Source organism: Heterodontus francisci, chromosome 8, assembly GCF_036365525.1.
Source record: "Heterodontus francisci isolate sHetFra1 chromosome 8, sHetFra1.hap1, whole genome shotgun sequence".
NCBI classification, from domain to species: Eukaryota; Metazoa; Chordata; class Chondrichthyes; order Heterodontiformes; family Heterodontidae; genus Heterodontus; species Heterodontus francisci.
The window spans coordinates 84017163-84037921 of record NC_090378.1 but is presented as its reverse complement, the minus strand read 5'-3'; the positions used below and the strand labels follow the sequence as shown (position 1 = coordinate 84037921).

Here is a 20759-nt window from a genome sequence, read left to right as displayed (position 1 = left end):
TTAAGGTTGGAAACCTGGTGGTTAGCCACTGTTTTCATGGTAACATTTAATATTCTTGATCTGCCGTTTTCCCGAATTTTGCCCTCACCATGACTGTTGTGGTAAATTTGGTTGGAAAGAACTTGGAAATATTCATGTTTGACTTGTTTTTGTTTGACACATTTTATTGGTTTGACTTTGTGGAAAATTTGAATATTGCAATGTACTCTTTAAAAGGTTCATTTTTTTAAATCTCTACACTGTCAACTCGATCTTCATCCTGCTTTCTTGCACTTTAGAGGACAAACACAATCTCTCACTTACCCTAAATACTGTGTACAAGTACTTTTGATCCTTGGTTTTTGACATATTTTAAAAATATGAGTTTGTTGCTTGGCATATAAGTCTGACTTATATCTGCAACTGAATCTTATTTTGCTGCTGGAGACTAATTTGCTTAACATTGCTTTGACTGTGCAGTCTTGTCAGTGATCATGGCATGTTGAATCAACAAAGAGTACATGCAATCTGATTTGTTTCTGCTACAATTTATTTGTCCAAGGAAACATCGCCTGATGTACAGCCATATTTCATGGTGCACATGAGTGCATTTCCTAATTTGCACTAGTATTCATTACCTTTAACATAGCAAAGTTTAAATATTACAGGTGATGCTTTTGCACATTACTTCCCCATAGTAAAACATCAAGGCAAAAGTGGTAAAGATAGTCTCCCCAAATTAGTAAATTGCCAATGTTTGTGACTTTTTCCCATCCAAATCAGAAATTCTCAAGGAATGGTCCAAAATGCAAGCCACTGAAGTTGGTATTTGGTGAGAAAAATTTGACTAACTTTTGACTCCACATACAGTCTGAGTATCCTGAACTCGCAAACGCAGCACTGAAGCACCTGCTACCATTCACAACAACATATAACTGCGAGATCAGGTTTTCAATACTTGTGGGACTGAAAACAAACGAGGAAATGAACGTGGAACCCAGCATGAAACTGAAGCTGTCCAGCTTGGAACCAGACATCACCTGATTGGTATCTCAACATAAGCAGTGCCATTCTTCCCACTAACTTTGAGTTTTTTTGTGGTGGCAAATGAGAGTGGATGGGGTAAGACTGGTCAGTGGTCCGCAGGGTCTTTTGCCCAGCCTAATTGGTCTGCAGACAAAAAAGTTTGAGAGCTACTGCTCTTAATCAAAGATACAGTTCCTGATAAACAACCCAAAGCTGGCACAGTGAAGAGGAGCATTTTACAAGAGATTTAATCCTTTGTGAACTGAACACAATGCAGATGAACATACCTGCCGCCGCCGGCCGTCCCATGCCAATTTTACGGCTAACTGGGCGCAACTCGCGTGCCTGTGGAACTCCGTATGGAGTTCTGAGGTGAGACGCTGGTGGGGAGGGAGGAGGACTAAAATTATCGGGGTGGTGGGAGCGGGGAAAATGTTTTTTATTGGCTGTGGGGATGGTAGGAAGGGGTGGATGGGCAAAAGTGACGAGTTTGGGGGGGGAAAGTTTAGGGTGGGAATAAAATTAATGTCTGTCAGATTGGCATATAAAACAAAACAACTATGGTGGGGGGGGGGGGTTGGTGGCGGTGTTGGGAAAGGATCTCCTGCTCTTGATTTTTATTTTCAAAGTTTAAAAGGGAGTGGCGCAGTGGTTAGCACCGCAGCCTCACAGCTCCAGCGACCCGGGTTTGATTCTGGATACTGCCTGTGACCGCGTGGGTTTCCGCTGGGTGCTCCGGTTTCCTCCCTCAGCCAAAGACTTGCAGATAGATAGGTAAATTGGCCATTGTAAATTGCCCCTAGTGTAGGTAGGTGGTAGGAGAATGGTGGGGATGTGGTAAGGAATATGGGATTAATGTAGGATTAGTGTAAATGGGTGGTTGATGGTCGGCACAGACTCGGTGGGCCGAAGGGCCTGTTTCAGTGCTGTATCTCTCTATGACTCAGTATTCCTGTCTTGTTTGTTCCATCTCATTTGCTTCAGACTCTGTACATCTGTTCTATTTGCATCTAAGGCCCCTACCCAAGGCTTTCCTCTCTTGATTGCCTCCAGTTACCTTCATGATGTGTTCTCCCTTGTTGTGGTACTGATAGGTATTCAGATGTTGGAGTGAGACTTCTCCCAGGCTCTGAAACCAGTCCAACATCCCAATAAGCAATAATTTACCTACCAACCTGCAAGTCTTTTGGCTTGTGGGAGGAAACCGGAGCACCCGGAGAAAACCCACGCAGACACAGGGAGAACTTGCAAACTCCACATAGGCAGTACCCAGAATTGAACCTGGGTCGCTGGAGCTGTGAGGCTGCAGTGCTAACCACTGCGCCGCCCCACATTGCAAGACCTGTCTGTAAATTGACTTCCATGTGTATGTTTTATGTAATCTATTTTAATGTAGTTGTACAGAGTCAAGTAGAATGACCGGGTACTCTGCGCAGAGTTGTGGGAGAGATAAGAGAAGATAGCCTGCCTGTTGAGAAATTGCATTAATCCTCCATTCATTTATCTCATGTGGTAGCTATGATTGATCTTTGTTTGTATACATTTTAGATCTGTTGGAGTGTCAGACGCTTCAACATAATGTAGATCCAGACCACCAAATCTCCCTTTAATTTAAAAAAGGTGTTATAAGCTATTGAAATACAAAATTGTGTTTTCGTGGCTTCTTGCTCCTTTTTGCTGCTTTGACTTTCTAGGTGTGAGTGAGAGTTGCACCGTGCATGGGACGGAGGTTCCCTGCTTAATGTCGTTTACATTCCCCTGGGTGGTTAGAAGTCTGTTTTTCCCCCTTTTCCTCAGGAGTAGTTAAACCTTATCTGCTATACACCCCATCTGGTTTTTCTTTATCTAAAACCAAAGAATGCATGAACAGAATGGTTCCAAGGGATGAGGAATCAGTTACGTGAATATATTGGAGAAGGTGGGAATGTTTTTCTTGAAGATTAAGAGGAGATTTGATAGAGATGTTCGAAATGATGAAGGATCTGGACGAAGTAGATAAGGAGAAACTGTTCCCATTGGTGGAAGGATCGAGACCCAGAGGACACAGATTTAAGTTGATTGACAAAAAAAAGCAACGGTGAGATGAGGGAAAAACTTTTTGGCTCAATGAGTGGTTAGAATCTGGAATGTACTGCTTCAGAGTGTGATGGAGGCAGATTCAATCATGGCTTTCAAAAGAGAATTGGACAATAATCACGAGAAACAATTTGCAGTGCTGTGGGAAAAAGACAGGTGAATGGGACTAGGTGAATTGCTCTTTGAGAGGACATGAAAGGCTGAATGGCCTCCTTCTGTGCTGTAACCATTCTATGATTCCATGTAGAACAGGGAGAGATGCGTGAAAATAAGTAGGGGAATTGGGAAGTGGAAGAGACTATTTCATGATAGCTGATCCTTCTTGGCTGGAGGGTTTTTGAGGAAGGAGAGCAGAGAGATATAGCTGGCAAACAAGCGGTTTGGATAGAGATGAGAAATGATAAAGGCAAGAAGTCAGTTGGGGGAGTGGTTTATAGGCCCCCTAATATAACCACACAGTAGGATGGGGTATAAAGGAAGAAATAATGGGAGCTTGTCAGAAAGGCACGGCAATAATCATGGGGGATTTTAATCTAGGTACGGCGATAGTCATGGGGGATTTTAATCTACATATAGACTGGAAAAATCAGATGGACAAAGGTAGCTTAGATGAGTTCATAGAATGTTTTTGGGATAGTTTCTTAGAACAGCACGTTCTGGAGCCAACCAGAAAGCAGGCTATACTAGACCTGGTATTGTGCAACAAGATAGGATTAATTAATGACCTCATAATGAAGATGCCCCTAGGCAGCACCGGTCATAATTTGAATTTTACATTCAGTTTGAGGGAGAGAAGAGTGGGTCTAAGACTAGTATTTTAAACTTAAATAAGGACAATTATGAGGGCATGAAAGCAGCTAGCTAAAGTGAACTGGCAAATTAGGTTAAGGGATAGGTCAATAGAGATGTAGTGGCAGGTATTTAAGTGGATATTTCAGAGTACACAGAATAGATACATTCCAACAAGAAAGAGAAATTCCAAGGGGAGGACCCACCATCCATGGGTAACTTTAAAAAAAAAGTTAAAGATAGTATCGAACTTAACGAAAAAGCATATAATTGCAAAGATGGGTGGCAGGTCAAAATATTGGACAGAATATAATAAACAGCAAAGAATGACTAAAAGATTAATAAGGAGGGAAAAATTAGAGTACGAGAGAAAGCTGGCTAGAAATGTAAAAACAGATCGTAAGAATTTCCTTTCTTTTCTTTTTAAAATATCTATAGAGATAACAACGTGAGCTTTGGTCCTATAGAAAATGAGTCCAGGGAATTAATAATGGAAAATAAGGAGATGGCAGATTAATTGAACAGGTATTTTGCATCGATCTTCACTGTAGAGAATACGGGTAACATCGCAAAAATAGTTGTAAATCAGGAAATGGAAAGGAGGGAGGAACTTGAGAAAATTACAGTCGCCAGGGAAGTGGTACTGAACAAATTGTTGAAGCTGCAGGCTGACAAGTCCCCGGGTCCTGGTGGACTTCATCCTCAGGTCTTAAAAGAAGTGGCTAGTGAGATAGTTGATGCGTTGGTTTTAATTTTCCAAAATTTCCTAGATTCGGGAAAGGTTCCATTAGATTGGAAAATATCCAATGTAACTCCTTTATTCAAAAAGGGAGGGAGACAGAAAGCAGGAAACTACAGGCTAGTTAGCTTAACATCAGTCATAGGGAAAATGTTAGTAGCTATTATTAAAGACATTATAGCAGGGCAGTTTGAAAAATTCAAGGTAGTCAGACAGAGTCAACATGGTTTTGTGAAAGGGAAATCATATCTAACCAATTTATTAGAGTCCTTTGCAGAAGTAACATGTGCTGTGGATAAAGGGGAACCGGTGGATGTACTATACCTCAATTGCCAGAAGGCATCAAAGGTTATTGCAGAAAATAAAAGCTCATGGTATGGGGGGTAACATATTAGCATGGATAGAAGATTGGCTAGCTAACAGGAAACAGACAGTAGGCATAAATAGGTCATTTTCTGGTTGGCAAGATGTAACGAGTGGTGTGCTGCAGGGATCAGTGCTGGGGCCTCAACTTTTTATGATTTATGTAAATGACTTGGATGAAGCGACTGAAGGTATGGTTGCTACATTTGCTGGTGACACAAAGTTAGGTAGGAAAGTAAGTTGTGAAAAGGACATAAGGAGGCTACAAAGGGATATAGATAGGTTAAGTGAGTGGGCAAAAATCTGGCAAATGGAGTATAATGTGGGAAAATGTGAAATTGTCCATTTTGACTGGAAGAATAAAAAAGAAACATATCTAAATGGTGAGAGATTGCAGAGCTCTGAGATGCAGAGGGATCTGGATGTCCTAGTGTATGAATTGCAAAAGGTTAGTATTCAGGTACAGCAAGTAGTTAGGAAAGCTAATAGAATGTTATTGTTTATTGCGAGGGGAATTGAATACAACAGTAGGGAGATTATGCTTCAGTTAATACAGGGTGTTGGTGAGACCACATCTGGAGTACTGTGTACAGTATTGGTCTCATTTAAGGCAGGACGTAAATGCGTTGGAAGCAGTTCAGAAGATTTACTGGACTAATACCTGGGATGAGCGGGTTGTCTTATGGGGAAAGGTTGGTCAGGCTCGGCTTGTATCCGCTGGAATTTAGAAGAATAAGAGGCAACTTGATTGAAACATATAAGATCTTCAGGGGTCTTGACAGGGTGGATGTGGAAAGGATGTTTCCTGTTGTGGGAAAATCTAGAACTAGGGTCACTTTTTAAAAATAAGGGGTCGCCCATTTAAGACAGAGATGAGGAGAAATTTTTTCTCTGAGGGTCGTGAGTCTTTGGAACTCTCTTCCTCAAAAGGAAGCAGAGTCTTTGAATATTTTTAAAGCAAAGGTAGATAGATTCTTGGTAAGCAAGGAAGTGAAAGGTTATCTGGGGTAGGCAGTAATGTGGAGTAGAGGTTACAATCAGATCAGCCATGATCTTGTTGAATGCTCAAGGGGCCAAATGGCCTACTCCTGCTCCTTATTCGTATGTTCGGATGACTATACCAGTTCCATGTGTTTAGTCATTGCTGAAGTTCTGAAATTGGCAGGAATATGCATTATCATGATGTTGGAAAAAGGCCAAATTTGACATATTATGAAAAGTAAGGAATCTTGACCATTTGACACCAAAATGAAGCACTTTGCATGCTTGTGGTTAGTGATTTCATCTTTCATTTGCCTGACATAATTATATTTCTCATTTAACAAACCTTTTGCTCACTTGACACCTCAGTTTCAGCAATTTTCCCAAGCTGAATATTTTATGAAGGAAATTATCTTTAAAAATGTTTAATGTAGGAAAGGCTTTTTGAGTGATACATTTGTGATGGCTGTCAATCCATTCCTTGATTTAATGTTGAGAAATGCAATTTGGTTCTGTAAAAATTATTAATAAAAGTTTGATCGTTTTTGCCCCTCCGCAGTCCCAAAGAAAAACAGACTGGGTTTTATCAGCCTCCTGACGTCAAGGGATTGTGGCACGGGTGCCCAGAAAATACTTCCGTGAGAGGTCCACCACGGGCCTTGACACTGGGAAGGCCCTGCCCCATTTTACCAGCAATGGCGAAGCCTCATGGCAGCCCCCCTCCCTCCTGCTGCTCGGCGATAGAACCTTAATTTAAATAGTCAAGTAAATGTTAATGAATAAATAATCACTTATCTCGCCCCGACGGCCGTCCCATGCCGATATTCCGGCCGAATGCCGGAACCTCCTTGCTTTCGGGTCAGCATTTGGAGATCCGAGCTGTAACACTGGTGGTGAGGGGGGAGCAGTAAAGTTTTCAGGGCAGGAGGTGGGACAGCGGGGAAAAGTGTTCCTGTTGGTTGCGGGAATGATGGGAAGGGGTTGAGTGTCAAAGTTTATGAAGTTTGGTGGGGGGATGTTCGGGATTGCAAAAAATGTTTTTTTGGGGGCGAGAGGGCAATTTTCATATTGCTTACTCATTGCAGGGGAGGTAGGAGAGGGGATTCAAAGTGCAATTAAAAGTTTAATTTTATTTCTTCGACAGCGGACCATTAAAATTTAAATCTCACTAAAGGGCTTGAAGCCCTTTAAAAATTGCGCCGGATGCTGTTGCTGGGGACGGCGCGCCCGCTCCCTCAACATCATCGGGGCCGGTCGTTCTGCCCCCTCCATGTTAATGTGCCACTGTGCAAAATATCATGGCAGCTCTCCGCCGCACATCTCGCGTGTGCCGCACCGTTCTTGAAGCTTGCCGCCAAGATCAGTGGCGAGCTTTCAAAATTCAGGCCACAGTTAAAATATGATAAACTATGCCAAAACATATATTTCTTGCCATTTGTTAAGCAGTTAGGTATTCAGAAATTCCAGATAAGGAAATTAAAGACATGAGTTAACCTAGCCCTGAGTTACCAAATATAGTTGTATAGAAAATATCAGGATGGATAGTGAAGTGTCGATATGGATGAAAGAAAGCATAAGATTAAAGGAACAGCACTATATTACTTGCTGTTTTACCATCACTAGGCAAGCTGTAGACAAGAGATATGCAGTTAATAAATGTCAGTACAGTAGCCTCAAGAGAAATGGACTATTTTGAGTCATAATTACAGCAAGAAATGAAAACAAAGAAGTCAATATTTAAAATCACCCAAATAAAATTTCTTCATTAAAGAAAAGACCAATGCTGCAAAGCTTAAACCATTTACATCCATACAAACATGTAAAAGGTCTAAGGGTAACTTATTTCCAAGTTCTCTTCCAACAGACTCTACCAGTTTGACACATAACTACCACAATGGAAGATCGCAACAAGAATCTGAGAAATGCCAGTTCCAGAATATGAAGAGCACAGCATTCCGAAGCTTGAGGCTTGCTGCGAGCTTCCTGACTGCAGTTTCCACAGGCAATTGATGTAACCAATCTGAGTCTCCTAAATACTGCACGGAATATAGTTAAAGCAATAGAAATAAAGATTACAAAGTAAATCAAGTTCAAAATCTCAATTCTGCTGTAATGCTGTGAATATCCTGAAAAAAATACTAATGTCGCCACTAAAATGTTTATTATTTGAAGGTTGATTTCTTAGTCATGATATTTGTATTAGTTGATATTTATTACCTATTGTTTACAAAAGACTAAGCTTGTACTTTTTTTTTTAAGAGTGCTGGTACAATAATTATCCAAAGGATATTGTACACCGCTTGTTAATTTCTTGGGGGAAGGATAGCTTGTTCACTTAACGGTTGAGTACCCCTGCCTGGACTGTATTATACACACATTGCAATGTCATATACTCATTCCAGTTATGTGGCTACACAGAAGTGACCCAGCTACTCCCACCCCAAGTACATGTAAAATGCCTTCTATGAACATAGGTATGCCTATCTAATTTGTGGACTAAATCTATTATTAGTCTACAACAGACCCAGACATGAGACAAGGAAACCCCAGTGATGAAAGCTTTGGGAATCATGGATCCAAAGTCACCTGTTGGCTTGCAATGCTATACTTACCATGTGTCAGGTCTTCAATTACTCATACTGTATCCCAAAATATTATAATAATTAGGTAATGAAATGCTCCATGAAACTCAATTTTTAGCAGAGGTGCTATCAAATTCTCATTACATTTCTGATGGAGAAGGTTGCAATTTTTTAAATAATTCTGGTCCATTATGACCATAATAAGGGATACTACACTATTAAGTGTTTGTTCAAATAGACTATGAGGACATAATTTGAGTTACTGGTGTTGGATTGGGATTAAAAGAATATTAGCTGGCATAGGTACAGTGCTCACTGCGAACCTTGGTAGCTATACCATTTGAAAGACAATTTGGCTCATCAAATCTGTACTGCCCAGGAGAGCTAAGAGGCTGGATTTTACGTCGGGCAGACGGGAGCTGACCACCGACGTAAAATCCGGTGGCGAACCCGCTTCCGCCTAGCCTGGGGATCTGTCCTGTATTTTACGAGTCCCCAGGCTTTAATTGTTCCGAGGCGGGACTTCCACCCGCTTGAGGGAGGAAGTCTTGCTTCATTGCGCTGCCAGCCAATCATCGGGCCAACAGCTCTTAGTCCCAGCAGTGCCACAGGGAGCGGTGGCCACTGCTAGGACTGCAGCCCAGCCAAGGACATGGAGACAGGACTGCAGGTAAGTTTGGATTACCTTGTTGGGGATAAACGGTCGTGCCCTGGCGAGGCAAGGATGGTCGTTTGGGGTGAAGGGGGGTGTTTTGGGTCCTGGGGGTGGTTGGGGAAGCAGGGGCGGCTCTCAATCGGGCATACTGTGCCCGATTGTCAGGGCCAACAACCCCCCCCACCCCCACCCCAGGGCGCAGAGAGGTTGACAGATTTCACTGGGCGGCCTTTCCCGGCTCCAGTACGCCCGCTTGCCACGGGTAAAATCCCCATGGAGGCGGGTGGAAGGCCCTTAAGTGACCGTTAATTGGGGGCGGCCTGTTTTCTGCCCCACCTCACCCTATGTAAAGTGGGGCGGAGGCGGGACCGGCTCGGAAAGGTTTCCTGGAGCCTCCCTCTCCATTTTACGCCACCCCTTGCCACGATCCGGTTTGCTGGGGTGGCGTAAAATTCCGGATAAGGAAGGGAAATAACTAAGGCCACTGTTTTATGGTAGCTGAATCTTTCAGATTACGTTTTCATTGAGCGAGATTCTGGAATTTGCACTAGTGTTTTGGTGATCACATAGAGTAATATCATTGATTTTGACTCACCACAGTGGGCTTAACTCTTATCAGTTAAGTTGCGTTATTATTACCTGGGGTTTTGCTGTGTTTATGTTTTGGATCTAAGCTCAATTCCATCTACCCTATCCCTGCCACACCACATGAAAATCATATCAGTTGCCTTTAGGGATTAACTACTTAACCACCCAGTTCTGATTTATGAACTCTTCACATAATGCTTAGTGAAATCTGGTTTTTAAGTGGGACAGCTCCTGGGAGATTTTGAGTGAACACTATATTATGCCATTGTACGATAACATCAAGAAAGAATAAAGTATATTTATCTGGAGGATACTTTTATTTGTTATGGTGATAAAAGGTTTCACTGCCCAGCATTTTGCTGATAGAAATTAAATAAAAGCTAATTTGTAATAATACTGTCAATAGTCCATTTCCAGAACATTGATTATGTACTTGGTTGTCATGCTAATCTTTTAGTAGTGCAACAAATATTACAAGTCAATGGAAAGAAATTTGTGGCTCCAGTCTGTTGCAGATATCACTTTATTGGTAGCCAAGAGCAACTTTTAAAATCAAAAATGATCAGCTTCCAAATTCCATGCCACTGCATATACTGGGAAGATCTTCTTCTTCTTCTTCTTCTTCTTCTTTGGCCTCCTTGTCTCGGGAGACAACGGGTAAGCACCTGGAGGTGGTCAGTGGTTTGTGGAGCAGCACCTGGAGTGGCTATAGAGGCCAAAACTAGAGTGACAGACTCTTCCACAGGTGCTGCAGATATAATTGGTTGTCCGGGCTGTTTCGCAGTTGGCTCTCCTCTTGCGCTTCTGTCTTTTTTCCTGCCAACTGCTAAGTCTCTTCGATTCGCCACACTTTAGCCCCACCTTTATGGCTGCCCGCCAGCTCTGGCGATCGCTGGCAACTGACTCCCACGACTTGTGATCAATGTCACAGGACTTCATGTCGCGTTTGCAGACATCTTTAAAGCGGAGACATGGACGGCCGGTGGGTCTGATACCAGTGGCGAGGTCGCTGTACAATGTGTCTTTGGGGATCCTGCCATCTTCCATGCGGCTCACATGGCCAAGAGCCACTGGGAGGATATGCAGCCATAATCTACAGGTTGTATGAACATTTATTGGGAGTGAGCAGAGGCATGCTTCAGTAAGTAAGCAGATATAAATCTATATGACCTTACTTCCCAATGACTGAAATAACATGTATTCTGTTTTTTATTAAAGCATCAAAGTTTGAATTTCCTCATGCTGTGCAGCCACCAATACTGTCATTATTTTTAATGGAATCTTTTAGATGACTAGTACAGTGTGTGAATTTTTTAAAACAAAAGCAAAATCAATACGATTCTAAATGGAGGGGTGTGGCGGTACAAGAAAGACATCCTGCTATAACCCACACTTCACCTGCAAGCAGTTAATTGCACATTTCCAATAGGCTGAGAGCAGGTCTTTTTCCTATGAGTTGTGTGATGAAGGAAGGTTCTTCAGTTTATTTTTAAATTTATAATTTTGGGATACTTACGACATTTATCTTTTCTACAGACCAACTCGGCCACCACCTACCCAAAAATTATCTCTGCGGGCATTCTGAGCTGGATTTTACCAGTCCTCTAGGAACAGGCGGAGGAGCCCAGAAAATGGCGAGGGAAGGGATTGGAGTGCCCGCCGCCATGGCATTCTGCCAACATCAGGAAAGATGGAAGACGGCCCTCCTGCCCAGAGGTCAATTGTGCCATTTAAATTGCCAATTAAAGGCCTCTTGCTGCTGCTGGCATTTTCCCAGTGGCGGGTCTGCCCTCTGCTGCATGGGGAGACTGCCTGGTAAACCCTGGCAGCCTCTCTGTGGACTCGGTGGGGGATTGGGATGGAGGATGGCCTCAAAATTGGGCACTCCATGGCACATGGAGGGGCCCCCCCAGCAGCAATGGCTGCTCCTACAGCAATGTCGCCCTTTGCAGCCACCCCCACCCCCCACCAAAACCTCGTAGGGCCTGCCTGACTGGCCCCGGCAACCCCCGATCTCACTTGCCTTGTTCTAGGGGTGGTGTCCATCGCTGTCTCTCTCAGCTGGATGCATTTGCAGCAGTGACACTGCTGGGACTGAGGAGCTGTCGGCCTTCTGATTGGCTGGCAGTCCTTGTGGACCGGCTGTCATTCTATAAAGGAACTGGAGCCCCAATAGCATCTTATTAGCTGTATGATGGGCCTAAAATGTGCTGGGTGCCCCTAAATGGCCGAGAACGAGTTTGCCCCAGCTTTCCAGTCCATCATTGAGGCCCTTGTCACCCCACCCTGTGTACTCCAACCTGTACCTAGATGTGCTTAAGCCCTTGGACAGCACTCAATTCACTGAGACAAATTCATCCTCCTCCTCCAACCCTTGTAGTTTATGTTGACACTTTTCTTCACCTAGCCTGCTTCTCCCAGCACTAGTGCATACTGATAGTTGTATTTATCCCTCCCTAAATTTCAGCTGGTATCCTGCTCCCCAGTCCATCATGATACTTGTCCTCCTTTCTCCTGTTCATGTTGTCATTCTTCTTCCCTGCTCCCTCCCCTTACAGTTCATGTTGGCAGTCGGATCTTTTTTTCCCCCCTCATTCCGCCAGTCCTGTGTTGGGTCTGTTGCCTGAGTTATGTTGCCACTGTAGTGCAAACAGAACTGCTCATGTGAAGAGTTCCTGCGCATAGTGTGCAACCACCATTTATTCACTTTGTTTGCATCAGTAGCTATATAGCAGGACTTTTGTATGAGCCATTGAGGGGGAGGGAACAGTGAGAATATCAGTGTTGAAGGGGTGTGACTTGTCCCATGTTTTATTTTTTGCCCCAAATTACATAATTACATAGAATGTACAGCCTGTCTTAGAGCGAAGACCAAAGTATGGAAAGTCCTCATCAGGGAACTCCTTTTTGCTGACAATGCTGCATTAACCTCCCACACAGAAGAGTGTCTGCAGAGACTCATCGACAGGATTGCGGCTGCCTGCAACAAATTTGACCTAACCATCAGCCTCAAGAAAACAAACATCATGGGACAGGACGTCAGAAATGCTCCATCCATCAATATTGAAGACCATGCTCTGGAAGTGGTTCAAGAGCTCACCCACCTAGGCTCAACTATCACCAGTAACCCCTGTCTCTCGATGCAGAAATCAACAAGCGCATGGGAAAGGCATCTGCTGTTATGTCCAGACTGGCCAAGAGGGTGTGGGAAATGGTGCACTGACATGGAACACAAAAGTCCGAGTGTTTCAAGTCTGTGTCCTCAGTACCTTGCTCTACGGCAGCGAGGCCTGGACAATGTATGTCAGCCAAGAGCGACGTCTCAACTCATTCCATCTTCGCTGCCTTCGAAGAATCCTTGGCATCAGGTGACAGGACCGTATGTCCAACGCAGAAGTCCTCGAGGCGGCCAACATCCCCAGCATATACACCCTACTGAGCTAGCAGCGCTTGAGATGGCTTGGACATGTGAGCCGCATGGAAGATGGCAGGATCCTCAAGGACGCATTGTACAGCAAGCTCATCACTGGTATCAGACCCACCAGCTGTCCATGTCTCCGCTTTAAAGACGTCTGCATCGCAACATGAAGTCCTGTGACATTGACCACAAGTCGTGGGAGTCAGTTGCCAGTGATTGCCTGAGCTGGTGGACAGCCATAAAGGCGGGGCTAAAGAGTGGCGAGATGAAGAGACGTAGCAGTTGGCAGGAAAAAAGACAGAAGCGCAAGGAGAGAGCCGACTGTGTAACAGCCCCGACAACCAATTTTATCTGCAGCGCCTGTGGAAGAGTCTGTCACTCTAGAATTGGCATTTATAGCCACTCCAGGCGCTGCTCCACAAACCACTGACCACCTCTAGGCGCTTACCCATTGTCTTTCGTGACAAGGAGGCCAAAGAAAGAAGAAAGACAGCACAGAAACAGGCCATTAGACCTAACTGGTCCAATGTGGGCATGCAAGTCAGGCTTCCAGAATTATGTTATGCACTTGTTCAGTAGGCATTGCAGTGGTACATAAATAAATCACAACTCTATGCGTGAAGATATGCAGGACAATCTTTGACAAAGGTCTTCATCCTAAGACTACTGGCACCAAATGCAGAATTTGGCATGTGTGAACATGTAGGATTTTGGGACAACATGGCTCCACTTGATTTCTATAGAAACCCGGAACAACCCTATTGTTGCACCATCCCACAAAAAAATTCTCCAAAAACAATGTTTTGTAGTGAAAATAGGTCATTGTATTGGAACCTTCAAGGTGAAAGGGAAAATCATTTGGGAACACTGATTATTCCTGTTTGGTCTACACTCCAATTCTTCTTTTGCTCACAGCCAAAGTAAGTTGATTCAGATCTTGGGAAAGGCCTGAAAAATTCCATTGTCATTGGTACAAAGATTCTGAGCAGACTATTTACAAAGCATGAGTGAGAAAGCATGTATTTAGCAACTATTTTAATATTTAGGAAGATCGTTAACATACTAGTATAGCAGAGTGGTCTTTCTGATGTTACCAGGCTATGATGTTACTGCATTTTTACTTTGTCTTGAGTTGACAAAATCAGTGTTAGCAGTTATGGGACCATTTTCTCAGGCAACAAATTTCAGTGTGTGTTAAATATATTGATCCCAGGTTTTAATTAAGGTCACAAGGATATTTCATGGCAATACAACTAAGTAATATAGCTTTTCCAATTGGAGTCTGCTGTTACTCAGAACAGTTTATTTTTCTGCAGTGTTTGGCTTTCCAATCTCCGCTGTTTTCCTGGTCTGCTGATTTCAGATTTGCTCCAGAATTTGAACGTAATTAATTATGGCATAGGGATGCTGTTCCAGCTGGTAGACTGTAGCTATCCTTGACACGTGTAACATTTTAAGTATGACCTTGTTTTTTTCAGTTTTTAACTCTGGAATAGTATTGCCTCTAAATGTGAGTATTTTATAATATTTTTAGATGATAATGCACTGATTTCTGTCTGTGAGGTATATTGTGGTAAATTCCACTATTGGAGCTGTAGACCAAATGTTGTCTCATGAAACTGATGTTGCTTTCCCCTTCTACTTCGCCACACTGAATTATTATAGTTGCCCTTTACCTTTGTTTCTCAATTTTAAAAAGGCAGTAATTGCTCTACAGCTCCCCATTAAAATCTAGTCAAACTCCGTTATCCATCTGCATGGCTGTGTATGTATGTATTTAGAGGCAATGCTGTTATCCTAGTATATTAAAAAAAAATTTATGTGGAACAAGTTACTAAGTCAGAAACCCATATATGATCAGATGCAATAGTGCACATGGCTCCAAGAGATTAAAATTCTGAATGCGTAAAAAGGTGATGTAAGTTGCAGCAGAGGCAGGTTTAAAATATCTTAATTAACCTATCTATCTAAGTTCGGTATTATTGAAAGCTTCTGTGTAAACCCGTTTTTATGGGAAATGTCATTACAAAAGTGTCCATGCTTTTGTGACCCTTGTAGCTGGTGCTATGATGGGACTTCAATGATGAGGTGTCACACATTTTCTGTCACATAGCAACCACTATTATTGTGACTGCCGTGCAGGGACTTGTCTATTCTTCACAAATGCTTTCTGAAAACAACTTTTCTATAAGCTAATATTTCTACTGTCCAAAATAATGGTTTAACCAAGTAACATTGGCTATTTCACTAGAAGAGGAAAAAAATATCTAATAAATTGTCTTCTGTGCCTTTTAATAGCTTCTTAGTTTTTTTACTTGAAGGCTTTACTCTCTCCAAAAAGCCTGGGTTCAAACTTGACAATTCAGATTCTGCAGAACATCCACTTTCTTAAGATGCAGCAGTACCTTTCAGTAGTTGGAACTGCTGAAATGCTAAGTGCTCCTTTGCCTTTGTTCCATGACAGCTTTGTCATTTAGAACAAAACAAAGAACAGTACAGCACAGGAACAGGCCATTCGGCCCTCCAAGCCTGTGCCGATCTTGATGCCTGTCTAAACTAAAACCTTCTGCACTTCCGGGGTCCGTATCCCTCTATTCCCATCCTATTCATGTATTTGTCAAGATGTCTCTTAAACGTCGCTATCGTACCTGCTTCCACCACCTCCCCCGGCAGCAGGTTCCAGGCACTCACCACCCTCTGTGGGTGGTAAAGAAAAATATTTTTCTTTAGTTTCCAGTGATTTTCAATCTTATTTGAAGAAGAGCTAGAGGATAAATTTTAAAATCTTTTGTCCAGTTAAAGTTTATAATCATTTTTTGGGGGGGTAAGGGCTATGCATTGGGTAAGGGAGGAGACTACTGATTCCAAATTGCAAATTTCACTTAGCACCTTGTATTAAAGTAAAACTACCTATGTAGTGGACCACGGAGCAGTCTTGCCACTGAAGTAGCATTTCTTGTGGGTTGATTATTCACTTTCCTGTCTAAAGGACCCTAGGGAATATCAAAGTTTCTTTTTTTAAAAAGTAGAAGTATCTCCAATAATCTTTTGAGTATACTGGAGTTTGAGCAGAATTCCCTAGGCATAAGTTCTGCTGCCCCTAATTTTGTTGGCTGAAGTTTGGACCTTGAGAGCTGCATGTATAAATCTTTATTTCAAATATTTGGACTTTTGTTATAGAACACTGATCTTCCCTGTTTCCGTGTTGCATTTTTAAAAAAAAATCAGTACTTTACCTGTGTGGCTTCTAATGGAGGCTAGAAATAGTTGAACCAAGTTGCCATTGTGACTTTCAGCAGCACTTGATCTTTATCTGTTTTCTGCAAAAAGGAAAGTACAGTTCAGAAACACTAAGATGTACTTTATATCTGGTACTAAAAAATCTGTGACCCAGTTGAAATGCGTGAACGAAGTTATTAACAAAATGAGTCAGGTTCTCTTCAAATGATGACTGTGTGCACCACATAAATGTTCAAAACAAGTTAGCTATTAACCTTTTAAGATCCTTTTAAAATCCAGAAGGAATCACTGCAAGTATGAGAGCGCACCACCTCACCCAACTCCTGCTGTATGATTTTCCAAGAAGAAGAGCCACCTTACCGCTCAATGGTTAAAATAGGTAGTTTGTGTGGAATTAGTGTGTGGGTTTGTGCCCATATCAGTTTACTCACTGTAAGCTACTGGGACATATCACCAAAATACTTTTAAACTGTATCACACAGTTTTCCTTCCAACTTGTTTGAATGTAAAGGTCCATAAAGTAATGAGAGCCAATTTTGATCCCTTTGATTTGTCTACAGGAAGCAAGGCCATATGTGGCTCGAAGGTGATATTTATAGGTCCTTGAAAAAACGACAGACTACCGATAAAGAATGCACTGGATTATCCAGGATCATTTCTGGCATTGACAGTCTCTCCCTTGGTGGGAACGTGAAGATGCACTCCCTAGACAAGACAATAGAGGTAAGAATGTTTACATCATAACTGCAGTCTTAACAAATTCTTACTGTCGGCCATTGGCATCTGCTGGAAGCTGAGCATCCCAGATCCTCTGCAGTGTTTTTGAAACATCCTATAGTTTGGTAAACTATGTACATATAATTTCTGTTAATTACATGCAGCTCTTGTGTAAACAGGGTACTTGTCAGCTACAACTTCCCATTTGTTTTTATTTGTTCTTGAGATGTGTTAATGCTGGCAAGACCACATTTATTGTCCAGCCCTAATTTCATTGGGAAGGCTGCCACCTTGAGTATAGCAATTTTTTGAAAGAAGTGAGTGGTTTGCTAGGTATCAAGAATCAATCATGAGTTGTATGTAGGTCTGATTGTGCAGGCGCGACAGGTTCCCTTCCCTTTGTTCCCTTTGTTTTACATAATTGGAATACTTTGATTAGGTACCATATAATAGGTTAATGAATAAGGTCAGAACATGTGGAGTCAGGGAGCAAGTAGTAGAATGGATTGTTAGCTGACTTCAAGCCAGAAAGCAGAGAGTAGGGGTAAAAGATAGCTATTCAGAGTGACAGAAGATGAAAAATGCAGTCCCACAAAGGATCGGTGCTCGAGCCATGTTCAGAATTTATATAATTTAGATTTTGGAATCAAGTTAAATTTGTGGATGACCCCAAATTAGGGGGCATTGTCTATACTGAGGAGGACTGAACAGGTGACAAAGAGACATTAATAAACTTGCAGATGCACACATAATTGGCAGATTAATTTTAACACATTTGTGTAATGTATTACATTTAGGGAAGAAAAATATGGAGGTCACATATTACTTGGAAAATAAGAACCTAATGGGGTGGAGGAACAAGGGAGTACAAATACACAAATTACTAAAAGTAGCAACGCAGGTTAATAAGACCATTTTAAAAAAACAAGCAGTAGGATTTATTTCTAGGGGATAGAACTGAAAACATTAATTACAGAGCAAAAAAAATCTGTAAGGAAAGAATGAACAGACTGGGTCTCCTTCTCTGGAAAGGAGAAAATTAGGGGGTGACCTAAGTAGAGGTCTTCAAAATTATGAAATGTTTTGATAGAGTAGTTATAAAGAATGTTCCCACTTGTGGGGGAGACCAAACCAAGAGGCCATCAATATAAGATGGTTAACAAGAAAGCAAATTGGGGAATTCAGAAGAAATGTCTTCACCCAGAGAGTGGTAAGAATGTGGAACCTGCTATCACAGGGGGTAGTTGTGGCAAATAATATAGATGTATTGAAGGGGTAGCTAGATAAGCATATGAGGGAGAAGGGAATAGAGGGTTATGCTGATAGAGTTAGATGTGGAAGAATATGAGGAGGCCCAGGTATAGCATAAACACCAACATGGACTGGTTGGGCCAAATTACCTGTTTCTGTGCTGTATATTCTATGTAATTCTATGCAATTACTGAATCTAGAATGGTACAGTACTTAGCTTGTCTGCAAGTATAGGACAGAGGTAGAATTTGAAATATCAGGGAAATTTGTGTTTGTAAAAAAAAATCTAGTTTGTTGTCAAATGTAATTAAAGAGTCTAACTACTTTTGCTGTCTACTGTATCCTTGTATCTCCTGCACTCTAAGAAAATCATAGAATGTTACATCAGCATCTCATAGACCACTTACCCAAGTATTTTCTCTGTGAGTCATTTAGTCTAATCCCAGTCAAAGAACAAAGAACAGTACAGCACAGGAACAGGGCATTTGACCCTCCAAGCCTGCGCCGATCTTGATGCCTGTCTAAACTAAAGCCTTCTGCACTTCCGGGGACCGTATCCCTCGACTCCCATCCTATTCATGTATTTTTCAAGATGCCTCTTAAACGTCGCTATCGTGCCTGTTTCCACCACCTCCCCCAGCAGCAAGTTCCAGGCACTCACCACCCTCTGTGTAAAGAACTTGCCTCGCACATCCCCTCTAAACTTTGCCCCTCGCACCTTAAACCTATGTCTCCTAGTAACTGACTCTTCCACCCTGGGAAAAAGCTTCTGACTATCCACTCTAAACATGTCACTCATAACTTTGTAAACCTCTATCATGTCACCCCTCCACCTCCATCGTTCCAGTGAAAACAATCCGAGTTTATCCAACCTCTCCTCATAGCTAATGCCCTCCAGACCAGGCAACATCTTGGTAAACCTCTTCTGTACCCTCTCCAAAGCCTCCACGTCCTTCTGGTAGTGTGGCGACCAGAATTGCATGCAATATTCGAAGTGTGGCCTAACTAAGGTTCTGTACAGCTGCAGCATGACTTGCCAATTTTTATATTCTATGCCCCTACCGATGAAGGCAAGCATACCGTATGCCTTCTTGACTACCTTATCCACCTGCATTGCCACTTTCAGTGACCTGTGGACCTGTACGCCTAGATCTCTCAGCCTGTCAATACTCCTAAGGATTCTGCCATTTACTGTATACTTCCCACCTGTATTAGATCTTCCAATCTCTCCTATCTGCATTCCATACCATTTAATATTTCTCTCTTTGTCAAGCAACTGTCTAATTCTCCTTTCAAACAATTCAGTACTGTAAATTCTATATAACTTGTGGCAGACAATTCTACCCTCTAATTTTATTTCTAGTTTAACCTATCAATTTTTTTAATGATCTTAAATTTGTGCCCCCTCTTTTACCACCTTGCCAATGAGTGTATTTACCCTGTCCTAACCTTTCATAATCTTGACTTCATAAGGTCACTGTTGAAGTTTCTCTGATCCAGTGAAGAAACCCCTAACTTGTCAAATCTCATTTCATAACTAACCCCCCCCATCACTGGTAATGTAGAGAAAACCCTCAGTACAGATTTGATGGGCCAAATGACCTGAATCTAAACTGCACCTTTTCCACTGCTTTTATATTCTTCTATGTGTGCAGTTTTTGGCAGCCCTGTAATCTACAGCTCTGAATTGTACAAATTCAATGTTAGCTCCATGCCTTTGTATCCCGTGGCTCCAGCTACAAACCTAGGGATTCAGTTTATCCTTTCTTATGCCCTCGTCTACTTGCGCTAAAACCTTTACTAAACTGTGCATTTACACATCAAGGTCCATTGCTTATTTTACTCCATTTAATATCTTGTTTAAGACATACAGTCTTTGTTGCTTGCGTCAAGTTTCTCTGCATTAAATTGCCTCTATCTAGTTAGCCTAAGTCCTCCTGCAATCTTTCACAATCTTTGATACAATTTCCCAAATCTCATTTTAATGTCAGCAGCAAATGTCAGTATTATTCCCTCCATTGCTAAGCCCAGATAATTGATAACTGATAGGCAACAAAAAGAAGGGATAAATGGTATGTTCTCAGATTGGTGGGATTTGACAAGTACTATTCCACTGTATCTGGGAACTTTGGTTTTACACCATGTTTATAAGTAACTTGGATAAAGGAATAAAGAGTTGTATATCTAAGTTTATAGATAACACTAAATTAGGAGGCAAATAATTTGTATAAATGGGAGCAGGAAGTTACAGAGGGAGATAAACAGATTAAGTTGAGTGGGTATAATTCTGGCAGATGGAGTTCAATGTTGGTTCTGAAAAAGGCAAATTGGAATGTTTACTTAATGGTAAGAAAC

At 42.0% G+C, this 20759-nt stretch overlaps 1 protein-coding gene across 3 annotated transcripts in view; it reads left to right on the top strand.

Annotated features, from left to right (window-relative positions):
• The window catches only part of LOC137372977 (dual specificity protein phosphatase CDC14A-like), a 126179-nt gene that overhangs the window by 17341 nt on the left and 88079 nt on the right, over positions 1-20759 (top strand). For all 3 annotated transcript variants that reach the window (XR_010975539.1, XM_068037559.1, XM_068037560.1), the window contains exon 6: positions 16997-17159. Coding sequence is in view for 2 of the 3 variants with exons in the window: in XM_068037559.1 (XP_067893660.1) it covers positions 16997-17159 (163 nt within the window). In the remaining variant the exon portion in view is untranslated. The remainder of the gene's footprint in view (positions 1-16996; positions 17160-20759) is intronic.